General features: G+C 47.1%; 1 protein-coding gene across 1 annotated transcript in view; it reads left to right on the top strand.

The window, feature by feature from the left end:
- The window catches only part of LOC144511708 (titin-like), a 301,563-nt gene extending 287,453 nt beyond the window's left edge, over positions 1–14,110 (top strand). The window contains 7 exon segments of the mRNA XM_078241933.1: positions 1,922–2,245; positions 3,904–4,212; positions 5,500–5,823; positions 6,487–6,795; positions 7,593–7,941; positions 10,174–10,273; positions 12,337–14,110. Coding sequence (XP_078098059.1) covers positions 1,922–2,245; positions 3,904–4,212; positions 5,500–5,823; positions 6,487–6,795; positions 7,593–7,941; positions 10,174–10,273; positions 12,337–12,384 — 1,763 coding nt within the window. The 3' untranslated portion in view covers positions 12,385–14,110.
- The last annotated feature ends 5,433 nt before the right edge of the window (positions 14,111–19,543 follow it).

Below are 19,543 nucleotides of genomic sequence, written 5' to 3' on the forward strand. Positions count from 1 at the left end.
AATCTGCCTGTGGCTGCTCGGGTTACTGAGCAAGGGCAGAAGACAGAGGCAATGGGGGAGGCTGAAGAAGTGACTGGGAAAGATGCCAAGAAGCACTGGAACCTCACTGCTTATTTCTAGCCTGATTGTGTGAAAGGTTTAATATCAGCATTTACAGAGTGTTGACTTTCACGAGAGTGATGGTAATGTGTATTTCTGGGTTACATTTTGGTGATTGTATCTATCAGATCAGCATGGGTGGTTCTCAGGCTGTTTTATTTTGGGCCTCAGATGAGGACCCAGGTGACCAACAGCACCAATAGCAGCAACTGCCTCCTCCACACAGACCCTGAGCTCCACAAGACAAAGGAATGAACAGAGACAAGCAGCTCACTGACGGGCAATCCCACAACACAGGGAGTACATGTTTCCTGATCAGCTTCCTTGATGTGTTGCAATTCCAGTGTCTGAAGAGGCTCATTTGACAACATAAGGGACGGACGAGAATGATTCTCTGACACAGATTGATTCACTCTGAAATGTGGTGAGCGGGTCCAAATCCCACTGGAGAGTCCAGCAGCGTATTGCTGAGTGAGCCACTGCACACACACCGATCTGTCACCGTGGAGAGTGGCGCATGCACACTGGCCCCTTCACCGCTGGCCTCCCGATCGCTGGCCATCCCGACCCCCCACCACCATCCGACCACTGGCCGACCAGAGCTCTCCCGGGCCAGCCCCGATCTCCCCTCACCCAGATGGCCAGCGCTGATCCCCCTCCTCTCTCCCTCTCCCACTGATCCCAGTGCACAGTGTCACTGAAAAACCCCCAACTCATTGAGCCCCCAATAGGCCACACCCTCCAGCATGCCACCCACCCACGCTAGCACCACCCACTTTGGCACTGCCTGGTGCCTGGTGGGAGGTGCCAGTATTTGTTTTATTCATTTGTGGACATGGGCATCGCTGGCTGGGTGGCATTTATTGCCCATCCTGAGAGGTTTGCGAGGCCATTTCAGAGGACAGTCAAGAATTAACCACATTGCTTTGGCTCTGGCATCACATGTAGGCCAGACCAGGAAAGGCTGGTAGATTTCCTTCTTTAACGGACATGAGTGAACCAGATGGGTTTTCCAATAACTGACAATGGTTTCATGGTGATCAGTAGATTCTTAATTCCAGATTTTCTTTCTTGAAATCAAATTCCACCACCTGCCATGGCGGGATTCGAACCCTGGTCCCCAGAGCATTAACTGAGATTCTGGATTAATAGGCTAGCGATAACACCACTGGGCCATCACCTCCCTGTGGGTATCTGCATATCTTTGGTTGTGGGAGGAAAATGAAGCACCCAGAGGAAAACCACGCAGACACGGGGGGAATGTGCAAATTCCACACTGACCACACAGCCAATGCTGGAATTGAATCCGAATCGCTGGCGCTGTGAGGCTGCAGTGCTAATCACTGTGCCACTGTGCCCCACTGGGTTGACTGAACAAGCAATCCAATCTAATCCCACCATCTAGTTCTTCATCCAGAGCTCTGTAGGTTACAGCATCTCAAGTTTAATCCATTTTGTTTAATGTAATCAGGTTATCCGCCTCTCCCACCCTCGACCACTCTTCCAGGCAGTGAGTTCAGGACCCTCAACATCCCCCGAGTGAAATAACCCATTGCCCCAAATCTCCTCTAATCCATTCACCAATTAATTTAAATCTTTAGCTCCTGGTTCATGGTCTGATCTGGAGAGCTGCGATGTCCTGATATAATAGTAGACATTGTAGTTCAGGCTGCTGGGAGGGTGGAGAGATATGGAGAGCTGGATGTGTTGGTGAGATTGCAACATGACTGAACCTGAATGAGAGGTTGATGAGCTGAAATTCACAGAGTGTTTGATTTTTAGATGTTCAGTCAGTGTCTGAATGTTTGTTTCTTTCCCACAGAACCCGTGTCTGTTCCTGAACTTAGATTTTTATCACCACCAAATGCCTCATGTTCTGGGGGCTCAGTGTCCGTCTCCTGTGAGTCTGTCCAGGGATCACTTCCCATTCAGTACACATGGTATGAAAAGACCCCGTCTGAAGATTCAAAGATCTCTGACACCAATAAACTGGATCTGCATTGTCAATCCTTCAAACAGCAACATCATCAATATTACTGCACAGCCTCAAATAACCAGGGAGAAAAACCCAGTGAAATGGTGAATGAGTCAGTGATCAACATTTCAGAGAATGACTGCAGTTATTTAACACAAATCAGCAACATTGGTAAATATCACTTTAAGCTTGAAAAAGTACAACTAATTTTTAAATTAACATCAGTCTGAATAGCTCACAGGTTAAGTTCCATCAGTTGCTTGAAGCAATTGGAATGAAAATAGAACTGCATTTATTTAGCACTTTTCAGAACTTCAGGACAGTTTTAAAGTCTGTTCTGGTCAATGCTGGAACTGATTCAGAGCCACTGTTGTGATGTAGGAAGCTCAGCACCAATTTGTGAGCAATAAGCAATAAGCACGGTAGCACAGTGGTTAGCACTGCTGCTTCACAGCTCCAGGGTCCCGGGTTCGATTCCCGGCTCGGGTCACTGTCTGTGTGGAGTTTGCACATTCTCCTCGTGTCTGCGTGGGTTTCCTCCGGGTGCTCCGGTTTCCTCCCACAGTCCAAAGATGTGCGGGTTAGGTTGATTGGCCAGGTTAAAAAATTGCTCCTTAGAGTCCTGGGATGTGTAGGTTAGAGGGATTAGTGGGTAAAATATGTGGGGGTAGGGCCTGGGTGGGATTGTGGTCGGTGCAGACTCGATGGGCCGAATGGCCTCCTTCTGCACTGTAGGGTTTCTATGATTTCTATGATTTCTTCTATGATTTCAAAGAGCAATGTGACCCTGAGCAGACAATCTGCTGTCTGACAATTGCTGTTTGAGAATACAATAACTCCAGGAGCCGGCTGTGAAGGAACCGTGCTTTTGTTACACAAAATGAAAATAAAGAATAACCCCATGCCTGTGGTGAACACAAAGGTCCCAACCAGGACTGAAATGTGAATGGATCCTCTCAAGGTCTTGCTTCGTACAAAGCTTGGTATATGAGCTCCACATGATTGGCTAATTATCACTCCCCAGGGAGCTCACATTCAATGAGGCCAACGGGGAGGTCAATGAGTGATTCCCCACGCAGATCATGGGGTTTATCACAGAGAGATAAACTTTCCCCACTCCTCCTTTGTTCCCCTTGTCCACTGGGGTTCCCGATGTCCATGGGGTGGGGCCTGATATTTTTGGGCAATGGCGGGGGGGATTGTGCATGCAGTGTGGTGGAGACTTTGAATGGGAGGTTTGGCATCGAGGCTGTGGGGAGTGTGAATGGGGATGCTGGCAGAGAAGGGCAGGTGTTGGGTGGAGTGCCCTGTTCTTTGAGTGGCGGGATGTTGAGGGGAGGCTGACCCTTTACATGAGGGGTGTTCCCCTTGTCCACTGGAGGTCCCAGTGTCCATGGGGTGGATCCTGATATCTGTGGGCAATGGGGGGATTCTTTCACTTAACTTTAACTTCAACTTTAAAAATGGTGCCCAATCTCTATGGAGACGGCCTTGCCAGCTCAATCAGGCCCCGCCCCACCAGGGTGACAACACAAAACACGCCCCCTGATGTTTTTTTGACAATGGCAGGAGATCTGGTGGGGAAAGCAGTCTGTCTTTCTGGAGAGAAACTCACCGGTTTTCAGTCCCAACCTGAGAAGTTGAATTTTTTCTGGAAAATTCCACTAATTGTATTAATGTTCCCAACATCTCAAACAAGAAAGTATTCAATTGCATTAGAAGATGTATTGGAGAGATTTCTCTGAACACAGTGGTAATTCCTATTGAAATATATCTGTTTGTATGAAGCAATTATTTTCAGTTCAGTTTTTGACCTGTTGTCTTTTCAGCTCCGAGTGCATTGTGGGCAAAAAATAAAGTAACAGGAGTTTTGGGAAGATCGATCACTATAGATTGTCACTATGACAAATTGTCCCAGTCACATGTGAAAACTTGGAGTCGTCAGTGCTCTGTTTTGGTAAAATCAGACGATCCAGATGGACGGCGAGGGAGAATGTCGATCACAGATAACAAGACACAAGCATTATTTGTTGTTACTATGGAGGATCTTCGCTCAGGAGATGCAGGATGGTACAGCTGTGGAATTGATAAGCCCGGCCTCCTTTCAATATTTCCTGTAAAGCTACAAATATCTGACGGTACATTGTTCTCAGTGATTATCTTTATTACTCTCGACTGAAATGTCTGATCGGTGCTTTATCTGGGAGGAGACATTGACAGCTCCGATATCCCAAGGCTCCGCAGCAGTGCAGAGTCTGGCAGCTAGAGGGCAGTTAGAACAATGATTATGTTGGAGGAATTGTAATTCAGAGGCCCAGAGTAATGATCCAGAGAGATAGGATCAGATTTATTGCACCTTGGAACCAGCTCTCCTGGTTAACCAGTTGGCAAGGACCCCACCCATGCTCCTGATGGCTGGAAAATGGACCTTGACCACTTCCCGGATACTCACCAGATACTCACCAAAAGCTCACTTCTTCCCCTGTAGTAAATTCCTTCAGCTCATTAAACCTCCACATTCGGTCGGAGTCAGACTCCAGTGCTGGTTGCACTGAGAATGTCTGAATTTATATGTTCAAAAACAAAGGGACTCAGTACAAAAAGACCAGTTCAAGCCAGTTTCCCCAATTAACTATTCCAGTTGCTGCCAGTGGATAGCTTCTATCGCCCAGCTCATGCCCTTTGGATGGTACTTATGTCAAAATTTTACTGCCTCGCCCGCCATGGTATCGGAGCGGGTGTGGGGCAGACAACGGAAATGTCTGTTGACCTTGGCCGGGATTTTACAGTCTCGCTCATTCGAGGCCATAAAACCCCACCCTGAAATTGAAACAGTACTCACACTTAAATGTTAAATGGTACTTACTGTTAAATGTTAAATAAAAATACAAACAATGGCCGGAATTCACCGAACCCGTCCGCAGCTGGAATTATCCAGTCCTGCTGCTGTGAATGGAGATTTGGCTGAGCGCCAAATTCCCTATTCCAACTGGCAGCAGGGGCGGATCACTCGATATCAGAGATTTCAGGTCAAGATTAGATTTTTAGATAGATATTTTAAGTCTCCGTTATCTCAGCAAACATCCACAGTCTATCTCAGGTCACACTCCAATGCTTGTTACTAACTAATCTGCGATCATGAATATCTGCTGTCCGTGACTGCAATCAATAGATACTACCTGCATTCGGCCAAGCTCTCACTGCCATCTCTCTCTCTCTCTAACACTTTCCCTTCCTCCTCACACCCTGGATCAGGTGTCGAAATATTGGTAACATGAAACTATTTAATTTTTTGGTCATTCTAAAGTTTAAAGTTTTAAAGTTTAAAGTTAAACCTTTATTTAATTCGTGTCACAAGTAGGCTTACATTAACACTGCAATGAAGTTACTGTGAAAATCCATTAATGATTGTCTTTTTCCCACAGAACCCGTGTCTGTTTCTGAACTTAGATTTTTATCACCACCAAATGTCTCATGTTCTGGGGGCTCAGTGTCCGTCTCCTGTGAGTCTGTCCAGGGATCACTTCCCATTCAGTACACATGGTATGAAAAGACCCCGTCTGAAGATTCAAAGATCTCTGACACCAATAAACTGGATCTACATTGTCAATCCTTCAAACAGCAACATCATCAATATTACTGCACAGCCTCAAATAACCAGGGAGAAAAATCCAGTGAAATGGTTCCAGTGTCAGTGATCCACATTTCAGAGAATGATTGCAGTTATTTAACACAAATCAGCAACATTGGTAAATATCACTTTAAGCTTCAAAAAATTCAACTAATTTTTGAATTAATGTCTGTCTGAATTGCTCACGGGTTTAGTTCTATTGCTCGAAGCAATTTTAATAAATATAGTATTGCATTTTTTTCGCTTTTCACAACTTCAGGTCAGTTTTAAAGTCAGTTCTGGTCGATGCTGGAACTGATTCAGAGCCATTGTTGTGATGTAGGAAGCTCAGCACCAATTTGTGAGCAATAAGCTCCCTCAAGGAGCAATGTGATCATGAGCAGACAATCTGCTGTCTGACAATTGCTGTTTGAGAATATAATAACTCCAGGAGCCGGATGTGAAGGAACCGTGCTTTTATTGTACAACATGAAAATAAGCAATAACCACACACCTGTGGTGAACACAACAGGTCCCAACCAATACTAAAAGATTAATGGACCCTCTCAAGGTCTTGCTTTATAAAGGGAATGTCATACAATCTCAATATGGTTGTCTAATTATCAACCCACGGGGAGCACATATTCAGTGATACCAACGATCTCAAACAAGGAAGTATCCAATTGCATTAGAAGATGTATTGGAGAGATTTCTCTGAACACAGTGGTAAATCCTATTGAAATATATCTATTTGTATGAAGCAATTATTTTCAGTTCAATTTTTGACCACTTGTCTTTCCAGCTCCAAGTGCCTTGTCAGCAAAAAATAATGTAACAGGAGTTTTGGGAAGATCGATCACTATAGATTGTCACTATGACAAATTGTCCCAGTCACATGTGAAAACTTGGAGTCGTCAGTGCTCTGTTTTGGTAAAATCAGATGATCCAGATGGACGGCGAGGGAGAATGTCGATCACAGATAACAAGACACAAGGATCATTTGTTGTTACTATGGAGGAACTTCACTCAGGAGATGCAGGATGGTACAGCTGTGGAATTGATAAGCCCGGCTTCCTTTCAATATTTCCTGTAAAGCTACAAATATCTGACGGTACATTGTTCTCTGTGATTATCTTTATTCCTCTCGACTGAAATGTCTGATCGGTGCTTTATCTGGGAGGAGACATTGACAGCTCCGATATCCCGAGGCTCCGCAGCAGTGCAGAGTCTGGCAGCTAGAGGGCAGTTGGAACAATGATTATGTTGGAGGAATTGTAATTCAGAGGCCCAGAGTAAAGGTCCAGAGAGATGGGGTCAGATTTATTGCACCTTGGACACTGCTCTGCTGGTTAACAAGTTGGCAAGGACCCCACCCATGCTCCCGATGCCTGGACAATAAACCTTGACCACTCCCCGGAAAGTCACCAGATACGCACCAACAGCTCACTTCTTCCCCTGTTGTAAATTCCTTCGGATCATTAAACCTCCACACTCGGTCGGAGTCAGACTCCAGTGCTGGTTGCACTGAGAATGCCTGAATTTATATGTTCAAAAACAAAGGGACTCAGTACAAAAAGACCAGTTCAAGCCAGTTTCCCCAATTAACTATTCCAGTTGCTGCCAGTTATTAGCTTTCATCTTCCAGCTCATGTCCTTTGGATGAGATTTAGACTTCAATCAGTACATGTCGTCAAAATGTTAAACAGTTCTCACAATTAAATCCCAGACAGCGATCAATAGATACGACTTGCAATTGGCCAAACTCCCACTGCCATCACTCTCTCTCTCTCTCTAACACTCTCCCTTCCTCCTCATACTCTGGATGAGATGTAGAAATATTGGTGACATGAAAGTATTTAATTTTTTGGTCATTCAATTTGTATCTGAATGTTTGTTCCTTTCCTACAGAACCCGTGTCTGTTCCTGAACTTATATTTCTATCACCACCAATTGTCTCATGTTCTGGGGGCTCCGTGTCCGTCTCCTGTGAGTCTGTCCAGGGATCACTTCCCATTCAGTACACATGGTATGAAAAGACCCCATCTGAAGATTCAAAGATCTCTGACACCAATAAACTGGATCTCCATTGTCAATCCTTCACACAGCAACATCATCAATATTACTGCACAGCCTCAAATAACCAGGGAGAAAAATCCAGTGAAACGGTTACAGTGTCAGTGATCAACAGATCAGGGGAGAATTGCAGTTGTGTGACACAGATCGACAGCTTTGGTGTGGCATGGACGGAAAGTGAGTGGTAAGAAATACCATGATTTTGACCTAATAACGGTATGACAACAGGTGACACAGGGGCACTGTGGTTAGCAGTGCTGCCTCGCAGCACGAGGGATCCAAGTTCAATTCTGGCCTTGGGTGACTGTCTGCCTGGAGTCTGCACGTTCTCTGTACCTATGTGAGTTTCCTCCGTGTGCTCCGGTTTCCTCTCTCAGTCAAAGATCTGCACAGAAATCTAACCTGTTTCTCTGGAGAGACACCTGTCGGTTTTCTCGCCGGAAACAACACTGTCATTTTTTGCTTAGCTTCCCCCCTACATGGCTAAAATGAGCCATTATCCTGCTCTCCCAGCATCTGAGCTAAATGTTTTACAGACACACCGACTGCCTCCAGAATAAAGCTGAATCTGTCAACAGCCCCCATAAACATAAAACACAAGATTTGGGAAATCTGACTGAAAACTGTTGGTTCTGGCTCGAAGCAGGTTGGCTTTCTCTCCAGAACTTACCACATTCTGTCACAAAAAAAACAGCTGGGCGTGTTTCACATCATCATGTAGGGGGCGGGGCCTCGATACACCAGCAAATCCTGGCTGCAGTAAGCTGACAGTGCACAAACATGGCGGCCCAATCAAAACAAAATGTTTCCCCCAAATCCCACCACACCCCGGTCAGAGTCGGGGCATCCTCCTATTATGAGCCAGCAATTCTCCCCCCACATCACCCCTCAGCAGTCAGTGCTGACACCAAGCCCCTCCCCCAAATATCAAACCCTTCCTCCCTTCGTGCAGTCAGTGCTGGCACCACCCCCCTTCCCCCCGAACATTGGAGCCCTTCCCTCCAACCCTCCACCCACACAGCCATTGCCGACAAACCCAGCCCCTTCCCACAAACGGCTACTCCAGCTCCCCTGTCCGCTCCGGCCCACCCTCACTTGTAAATGAATAACCCCTCCCCCATGAGACTCCCACTGAGGTCCACCCCGGAACTGCCACTGGTACAGGTTGGCACTGCCAAATTGGCAATTTTGGGGTGGCATGGTGCCAACTTGGTAGTGCCAACCTGTGCCAAGGGAGAGTGCCAGAGGGCATTGCCAGGCCACTGCCTGACCATATCCCTCTTGCCCAGGAAGGGGGTTCCCCATCATGTCCAGGTGAACCTGTTGTAAAATGCACCAATATAATGTCACGTTGCCCTGGTTTGAAAACACAGCGAGGGCTCAATATCTGGGGCGGGGGACGGGGGGGTGGGGAGAGGGGCGGTGGGGGTCGGTGGGGGGTCTTGAATGATATCCAAATATATTAAAATGTTTGTAAATCAGGTTCTCACCCACTATGGTGGTGAATCTGATGAAGCCACCTGCGCCCTCCAGGTTTTGCCAGATATTGAATCCCCAACAGCATTCCTGTGGTCCCCCAACCCGGGCTCACCATCCCACCCAGTGGCTGTGTTTACATAATGCTATTGTGTTAGCTTCCTAACAAGTTGCTGCTTCTGTCAGTGGAAATTCAGACTAAAAAGTGAGCTTTCTCTGTTTGCCACACCTTAGATGTTGCAGTTTTCATTATTCATGTTAATCACTTCACCGTGAACCCAATCTCATGGAGTTGTGCTTGTCACACTCCAGCGATGCCAGATTCCCTTAACCCGGTGTGTTCTGGAGTATCGCTGACAGGAACATTGCATTCACTGTCATCTTCTCCTTCTCAGTTGCCCAGTTTAATACATTGTTCCCAAACTGAGGCCATCTGCTTCCGGCTGGTTCCGAATTTCCTGTTAGGAGGTGCACCAGGGAATTGTGGGATGATGAAAACAGAAAGTGATGGAAAAACTCAGCAGGTCCGGCAGCATCTGTGGAGAGAGGAGCAGAGTTAATATTGAGTGGAATATGATTCTACTTTGAAACAGTGTGGGATGATGTTATTGGAAGTTTCTTACTCACTGAACAGATATCTCACCAATGTTATGTTGCACCAGACAATGTTTCTGTCCCAATGACCAGTCAATTCATAACATTCTTACTTCTAAGATTTTACTCAGCATTCCAGATATACTGAGGAAAGTTAATGAAACCAGCTCCATTTGATCTGTATCTAATGATCATGAAGTTGATCAGTGAAACTTTAGTTGATTGCTCCAGCTAACGTGCCTTGTCTGTGCGACGTTGCTACAATAGGTCACAGTGTAAAGAGGAGATTAATGTTTCAAACACGAAGCTGCCTCATTCCCTTCAAATCATTCTGTATTTCTTCCAGTTTGCTCAGTTCCTTCATCTGGAATGTGATTCGCTGGGGGCTCTTTACCCTCCTGGTGATTTGTGTGATTTCGGTCACATGGTACACGAGAAAATCTCAGGTGAGGATTATGGACTTTACAACAATCATTCTGAGCACTTTGTAATTATCACAGATATTGTGCAGAGAAACTTGCACTGATGTCAATGTCCACAGGATTAAACACGGGGGGGAATTTTACCTTTCATTTCCAAGTGTGGCAGGGGCAGGAAAAGGGGCGGTGAAGAAATATGGTGAAGAATATGTGTATAAATGTTGAAGGGACAGGATACTGCCCATCCCACCAGAAATTTCAGTTTCTTAAAGATCAAAATGATATTTTTGAAAGTCAACTTGATGCACAAAAGTGAAAATGAAACCCCCCTCCCCTTGCACAACCCCATGCACACCTCCCCCCCGCCCCCCCCGCCGCCCCCCCCATCCCCTGACACTGCCTCTGGCACTGACCCCTGGCACTGCATGGACGCTGCCCCAGCAGTGACCCTTGGCACTGCATGGACACTGACACTGGGGCACTGACCCCTGGCACTGCATGGACACTGACACAGGCATTGACAACTGGCACCGCATGAACACTGACCCCTGATACTGCATGGACGCTGCCCCAGCATTGACCCCTGGTACTGCATGGACACTGACACTGGCACTGACCACTGGCACTGCATGGACACTGTCCCCGCACTGACCCCTGGCACTGCATGGACACTGACACTGGCACTGACCATTGGCGCTGCATGGACACTGTTCTATTTCACGGGATGTGGACGTCACTGGCAAGGGCAGAATTGTTGCCCATCCCTAATTGCCAGATCCGAGTGGCTTGCTTGGCCATTTCAGAAGACAGTTCGGAATCAAACCCATCGCGGTGGGTCTGGGGTCACATGGAGGTCAGACTGCATAAGGAAAACAGATATCCTTCCGTGAACGATATTAGTGAGCACTTATGACAATTTATGACCGTTTATCACCATCTCCAACCAACCAGATGGGTTTTTACAACAATTGATGACAAGTTTCCTGGTCACCATTGGTCAGATTTTCAATTCCAGATTGATTCATCAATTGAATTTGAATTCATTGCATTTATATTCCACCAGCTACTATGTTGAAATCATGTTCCCAGCACTTTATTATCAGCCTCTGGATTACTAGCCCAGTGACATTGACACGAAACCACCATCTCTGCAATATCAATACATCAGAATGATACAGGGAAGAATGGAGTAAATTATGTGCAGACATTGCACAAATTTGCTGCATTTCCTCACACTTGGAGGTTGCTGGGATCGGTGATTGAAGTTTTTATGGGATTCAGTATGGTGGGTACAGAGAAACTCTTTGCCCAGTGGGGAGATGGAGTACACGGGGCCATAACCCAAAAGTGAGGGCTTAGATACTTAGGAGTGAAATTAGAAAGTATTATTTTCACACAGCTAGTCATGGAAACCTGGAACTAATCCATCCTAAAATCTGTGGATGCTGGGCCAATTAGAATTCTCACAGCTGGGATTAGATAAGACAGGGACCCAGGTTCGATTTTGGCCTTGGGTGAGTGTCTGTGTGGAGTTGCAGGTTGGTGTGACAGGCTCGAGGAGCTGAATGAGCTGCTCTTGTTGCTGTGTTCCTGTGTAACCCATCCATGGAAGCACCCTTCCATCTTATCATCCAATCTTATTAAACTGTCAGCAAAAGGAAAAGGAAGGAAATTGGAAAGGTTATAAAAAGGCAACAGGGCTGACTGTTTCTGGACAGGAACTGGAGGAGATTTCAAATGATTCAGACTGCAGTAAGAGGCTGAGACACAGACCCAATGATGTTGTTGCTGGAAGCACCAACTGGACTGTATAAAATATTTTTAGAAACATGGACATAGCAATCAATTTCTCCAGTCAATTGTCCATAATCACAGCTTCAGGGGAACATTGGTTTTCTGTGGGTAAATAAGGTTATGTGTCTTCATGAAGGATCCAAACGAGTGTTTCCCAGCGCACATGCAAAGGGCGATCAATGTGATCTCGAAACTGCCCCAAATTGTTGCCATTTCCAGAATTCTTTTCAAGACTGAAATGTCAATTGATGCATTGTTCTCCCAGTCTCAATGAATCTGATGATTTTCTTTTCCAGTCACTCAATGAATCCAATTCTCACAGTTGGACCAAAGTGGGAAAATGAAGATTCCGGGATTCCATCCACATCGAAGGAATTTTGCATCCTGGTCAAATATTCAATCCTCATCCAGCTTTGAACATTTCTTTTAACAAATCTACATAATAGAATGTTTTTTCATTATTAAATGAAGTCTGAAAGATGTGTTGGTTCGGGTGCATTGGCCATGCTGAATTCTCGCTCAGTGACCCGAACCGGCGCTGGAGTGTGGCGACTGGGGGATTTTCACAGTAACTTCATTGCAGTGTTAATGGAAGCCGACTTGTGACACTAATAAAAAAACAAAAACCAACCAACATGATTTCGACCAAACATTGAGTGGAGGAATCAAAATCCAAACCGTGGTTGTGACCTTCAGGTTGTATATCGACATCTGGAGAATAATTGATCTGTTTGCTGATTAAATGTCTATATTTCTTGTTTCATATTCTCATCTTACTCTTTGTCAATTTAAAGATGAACAAATTCTGTTAGGAATTGGCAACATGATTTTTTTCATGCACTGGATATCAGTCGCTCCAATGATATATTCCACGATGATATATTGCTACCAAATGAACCTGTTGGACTTTAACCTGGTGTTGTGAGACTTCTTAATATTCCACGTTCCCAGGGATGGAACAATGCGCCTGTATAACCTCAGAATGGGAAATTCCTTGGATTCGTCTAACTTCAGTTATTGGATAAATGTCAGAATCAATTATTAAGGAGAGAATATCAGGGCCTTTGGAAAGTTATAATGTGATCAGGCAGAGTCAGGTTGGGTTCATGAAGGGAAAGTCATGCATGGCAAATTTACTAGAGTTCTTTGAGGAGGAATCAATCAGAGTAGATAGAGGAGAACCAGTCAATGTTGTATATTTGGATTTTCAAAAGGCATTTGATAAGGTACCATACAAAATGTTAATACGCAAGATGGTTTTGTAGGGAATATTCTGGCATGGATAGAGGATTGGCTCATGTGAAAATATTGTGAATTAAGGAATGTATTGTCACGTTTCTTACGCAGGATCTGTTTTCGCAGATTCTTTTTTGTTACCCATGCCGCTTTGTCCAGCAGCAGTGTGTTGTTACTGCAGCAGCATAATTGCTCCTAATTGCAAGGATGTTTGTTTTAATCTGGACTAATGTTTTTCTGTTTTATTTTCAGTGGGCCCCTGGGGTTTTGCAGAGTAGGGCTTGATTAGTATGAGTGACAGGTGCAATCGTATCACTGGGTGGAGCTAGGTTTACACAGAAAGATCAAGTCAAATTCTGCTTTGAGTTGTTAGAGAGTAGTGCCTCTCAGTTTCCCTCTCTGAAGTTGGAGACTGGAATTTGCCAGGAAACAAGTCTCTTTCTCTGAGAAGGTGATGTTTTGGAAGCTGCAGAGTGAGGAATCCATTTCCAATTCTGATGTCTGAAGACTGGGAGTTGCCACAGACTAGGTTTACTTCTCTGAAGTTCTGTTGTTTGGAATATATCCTTCTCTAGAAAGTGCTGTCCTGCTGTTTGACTGGAGGTGCTAAAAGGCTGGAAACCAAGTGTTCATGAAGCATATTTGCTTTCTTTGCAAACTGTTTCTCAAGATGGGATATATGTCTCACTGAGGGATGTGCTAAATTGGAACAATAGAGATCGCAAGCTTGTAAGAATTATACTTTGTCATGTTTAAGTATTTTAATTGGTAAAAGTTATGCTAATTCTTTTTTGTTAGATTCTAACTGTTTCTTAAGTAAAGTTAGTTTTGACTAAAGTTTCCTCGTGGGTCACTTGAATCATACCTGAAGTAAAACACCTTATGTTCACCCTAATTCCAAAATCAAATCTAAAAGGTTGGGTCTCGGCTAACTTTATGAAACACCTTGGAGTGTCTGGTCTGGTCCCTTAATGGAGGACACGACAGGGTGGATGTTGAGAGACACTACAACTCACCGACACCATTTAAATATAAGGTTTCTCCCATTGAAGACAGAGATGAGAAGATTTATTTTCTCTCAGAGGGTTGTGAATTATTGGAACTCTCTTTCCCAGAGAGTGGTGGAGGCAGAGTCAATAAATATTTTTCAGATAAAGCTTGGAAGATTCTAGACTAACAAGGAAGTCAAAGATCAGTGGGTTATAAAGTTCAGGTCACAATCAGATCAGCCATGATATTATTGAATGACAGATGAGGCATGAGGGGCTGAATGGCCTACTCGTGTTTCTAATTTGTATGTAGTGACTTTGCTCGGCAAAAGCCCCTTTAATGAGTTTCAGCGCATATCTGTCCAGGTGATAAATTTAAAGAGTGTTATTCCATATCTCACATGACATATTGTTGTGACACCGGCAGCGAAGCCTACAGCCCGGGCCTCCTGCTGTGCACGGCCCACATCAAAGTTTATGTACTGTCCTGCCCAGGCACACAGGGCATCTGTGACCTGCTGCACACATCTGTGCATGGAGGCCTGGGAGATCCCACTGTTGTACCTGTAAAACCTCAGATAATTTCGGCCATTTTACTCACTCAGACGTTTTACCCTGGTGCCCTTATTTGCAAGATGGACAAAGGACAAACTCAGGTAGTCGTTCAATAACTTTATTAAGAATAACACTATTAACCCTTAAATTACCCACATAAAACAAGAGGTTAACCCAGATTCAAGTGTACCAACCGCAAAGGTGGTTTGGTTAAACTGCAGGCCCGATTCTCTGAGACCCTCTGGTCCGTCGTCACGAAGGTGATTCTCGATGGCAGCTTCTTCCTTCCTTCCTTCTCTGGCCAGTCTTCCGGATGGTTAATGTCGCCTCCCTCATCGAGTCTTCGCTGCTGGTATATCCGAGATGCGTACATTTGTCCCCCTCCCCCTCCGCCTTTCCAGAAACTTCTCTGGCTTCCAGCCAATGAGGTCTCGGGAGGGGGTTCCAATACCCAGGTGTACGAGCACCTCACACAGGTGCCGCACCGTGCTCTTGGACAGCCGCAGCCACTGATGGCACATCGCCTCCGAGAAGGCCTCAAATGAATTCCAGGGCCTGTACCTCCTTGCCCTCTGCACCCTCCGCCTAATGTGCACCCATTTGGGAGATGACTCACCCACCTCCTGGCCCTCAGTGGCAGCCCCCTGCCCTCCTTTCTGAGGGACTGGTATTGGCTGCTCCTGCGGTGTTCTCCCCACACTCTCCACCTCCTGAGCTGCCTCCTCCTCTTCCTCATCTGCCACCATAATGGCCAGCTCCAAATCGACCAGTCCAAGATCCATCTGCACAGAGGGGTTTGGAAAGAGCAAAGAATGACAGATTAATGTCATTGGCTGCATCGACCCAGCATCAACCCAATCCCTCACTTGGGCCGGTACACGCACTTGTGGGAGCTGGCAACACCACACAATCCTTGGTGCCATGCGTGACCTGATTAGGTTGTGTGAGCTTCCCATCATGACAAATGCTGGCACAGATTATGCAGGTCGGTGTGCAGCCGTGGGCAATGCGCGCCCTTGAGCCATTGCCATGTTTACAACTGCAGCATCCGTTACAGGCAGGTGTTGCTGGTCATTGTCACGGGGCAGAGACAGACTGCAAATCAGCACCAGATGGGTGCCCAGAGACAGCAGATCCCATGCAGTCTATGTCTGAACCTCAGCACCCCGGCCTGGAGCACCAGCTGGTTCTTCTGGTTGGGCCTCAGTCAGCACATGGTGCACTCCTCCCCCCCGCCCCCCCCTTTCCCCCCAGAACCCCAGCACTCAGTGCAGTCTCTGACCACCCCCCCGCAGCAAGACAATGCCACTGCACAGTGCCCTCAAGGGGAAGGCTGAGCACAACTCCTTCAATGCCCCTCCCCCACAGAGCTCTGAGAAAATAAACCACCCCCCCCCCGACCCCCCGCCCGCCCCCCCGCCCCCCCCCCCCCACCTCAGGTATCACTGGTCCATGGGCCAGCCCCTGAACACAGCCAGGAGGAAGTCCACCAAGCATCTCCAGGGCCTGCCTGCCAGCAACATCCCCCGCACTCTGCTCACTTCAGGTCCTCATCACTTCCCTCCTCACACCTGCTCAACGCTGCCACGCCAGCTTGAGACTTTTCTAAACCGACCCTGATTCGGGCCAAATGGACATCACACCAAAGAGGTGGGAGACGCTAACGTGGGCGGAGCTTGCCGTGTCGATCCTGATAATGGAATGCTAAAGTATGGTAAGTTATGCAAATTAGCGGTAGACCGGCTATCAGCGCGGTCCCAACGGTGCCATTTGTTTTCCGGTTGGGAGATGCGCGCGGCTCGTAAACGCTCGCGGGGATCCCGGGAAATGGCCGACACGCACATCTCCCAACCCGACGCGCACAAAACTTCGCGGGTCGGAATGGGAGAATCGCACTCCCCGCCCGCACCCCCCTCTAATCTTTGCCTCAGCAGCAACACTTGTCTGATGACATTCCTGTAAAATGCCGGAGGAGGTTTTACTGAGTGAAAGGTACTTTATAAAGAGCAAGTTATTGTTGTTGTTGTTGATTCCACGAATGAGTTAATAATAAAAAATGAACCTGTTTCTCCACCCAAGGCTGTGGTCAGTGAGAGTTCTAACTTTAGATTTACTCAGAGAGAAGTTCTTACCCACGTGTAACAGATTGTAATCAGAGTTCTGAATTTTCCAAATGATTCCAATGTTTGATCATTTTTTATTGAGTATAGAATTCTGTGAGTGACGGCTCCATCCTAAATAAGCACCAATTTACAGCAATATTCCATTAACTCCTCAAATTCTTTAACGGTTGATGAGAAAGGCAAAGAGAGAGATTGACATTGGAAATAAATGTGGGTTCATGTTTGCTGCAACTTGCAATGTTCATGGTTTGAAACTGCAAGAAAAATGTGTTGCTGCCCTCAGGATAGTGTGAGATAGAAACACTGTGAATGTACAATAGGTGTCAGATACCAAATGCAGAGCTGTGTTTGCAGCAGTGAGAAGATCAGCATTGACACAGAATTTGTCACAGGCAAACAGCACGGGTGTTGCTACATTTCTTGAACATCAGATGATGCAGGGTGAAGAAGGAATGACCAGGGATCATATCAGCTCCACCATGGTGCGGACAAGTTACCCCAGAGAGAGGCATCAGGGAGTGAATATTAGAAACCTAGGGGGGCGATTCTCCCAAAAGTGCTGAATTTGTGGGAAAACTGTTCGAGATCACGACTGTTTTTTCAGTGCAGTTTCTCACTCGAATCTCCGCACTCTGTGCAATGCTGAATTCACAATCGGGAATCTTATTGAACACCCAGGGGGCGGGGCCTATTTACGCCGGAGTCTGACAGCTCCGGAACTCTGAGCATGTGCAGTGGCCCCGATCTGTCAGTCTCCCCGTTTGCTGGCCAGCCCGATCGCGGCCCCACGACAATTCCCAGGCCAGCCGTGACGCCCCCCCCCCCCGGCCCGGAGCATCCCGCTATCCAGCCCAGCCCCACCAGCAGTGGCGATCCCCCCATTCCCCTCACCCTGATAGAACCCTCCGCCCTGCTGACCACCCCCCCCCCGCCCCCAGAGTCAGACCCCCCCATGCCCGGGAGGCAGGCCCCCCCCGTACAACCACACCCCCAGCCCACCCCGATCACTGGCCTCCCTCCGTCCACTCAGATCGATCGCCATGCAGAGTGGCAGCGGGACCCCCCACCCCCACCGATTGCCCCTACGCCCCACCCACAATAGGCCCCAACACCTTAGCACTGCCCGATGACTGGTGGGCTCTGTCAAGGTACCTCTGGGCATGGACACTTTGCTACTTGGGAAGTGCCAAGGGGCACAGGTTGGCATTGCCAGGGTGCCCATACCCAGGGGGCACCAATCTCCCCCACTGCCCAAACACCTGGGAGGCCCCGATTGCTCCCCCTTCGTTCCGGCGGGTTCTCCTGCTCATTCCCTGAAAGTGGGGATCTTCTCCAAACCCCGCCGGAATGAAGTGCTCCTGGTGGGGTGGGAGATTCAATCGGGCCCGGCAAGTTCCCGATAATTGCATGCAAAAACATATTCAAACAAGTTAGTTTTGACTAAAGTTTCCTCGTGGGTCACTTGAATCATACCTGGAGTAAAACACCTTATGCTCACCCTAATTCCAAAATCAAATCTAAAAGTTTGGGTCTCGGCTAACTTTATGGAACACCTTGGAGTGTCTGGTCTGGTCCTTAATAGAGAACATGACAGGGTGGATGCTGAGAGACGCTACAACTCACCGACATCATTTCAATACAATGTTTCTCCCATTGAAGACAGAGATGAGAAGATTTATTTTCTCTCAGAGGGTTGTGAATTTTTGGAACTCTCTTTCCCAGAGGGTGGTGGAGGCAGGGTCAATAAATATTTTTCAGATAAAGCTTGGAAGATTCTAGACTAACAAGGAAGTCAAAGAGTATCACGGTCAGTGGGATATAAAGTTGAGGTCACAATCAGATCAGCCATGATATTATTGAGTGACAGATTAGGCATGAGGGGACGAATGGCCGACTCCTGTTCCTAATTTGTGTGTTTGTATGCAGTGACTTTGCTCGGCAAAAGCCCCTTTAATGAGTTTCAGCGCATATCTGTCCAGGTGATAAATTTAAAGAGTGTTATTCCATATCTCACATGACATATTGTTGTGACACCTGTCGGGTGCCCTTCACTCATGTGTATGAGCTCATTGAGTGGTTCCCAAAATCAAATAAACTCAATATTAAATTCTCATTCTCTCCCCCCCCATACTGACATCACTGGCCTCATCTCCCCCCTCCCTCCCCCCCATACTGACATCACTGGCCTCATCTCCCCCCTCCCTCCCCCCCATACTGACATCGCTGGCCTCATCTCCCCCCTCCCTCCCCCCCATACTGACATCACTGGCCTCATCTCCCCCCTCCCTCCCCCCCCATACTGACATCGCTGGCCTCATCTCCCCCCTCCCTCCCCCCCATACTGACATCGCTGGCCTCATCTCCCCCCTCCCTCCCCCCCATACTGACATCGCTGGCCTCATCTCCCCCCTCCCTCCCCCCGATACAGACATCACTGGCCTCATCTCCCCCCTCCCTCCCCCCCATACTAACATCACTGGCCTCATCTCCCCCCTCCCTGCCCCCCATACTGACATCACTGGCCTCATCTCCCCCCTCCCTGCCCCCCATACAGACATCACTGGCCTCATCTCCCCCCTCCCTGCCCCCCATACAGACAT

Source organism: Mustelus asterias, chromosome 25 (assembly GCF_964213995.1).
Source record: "Mustelus asterias chromosome 25, sMusAst1.hap1.1, whole genome shotgun sequence".
NCBI lineage: Eukaryota > Metazoa > Chordata > Chondrichthyes > Carcharhiniformes > Triakidae > Mustelus > Mustelus asterias.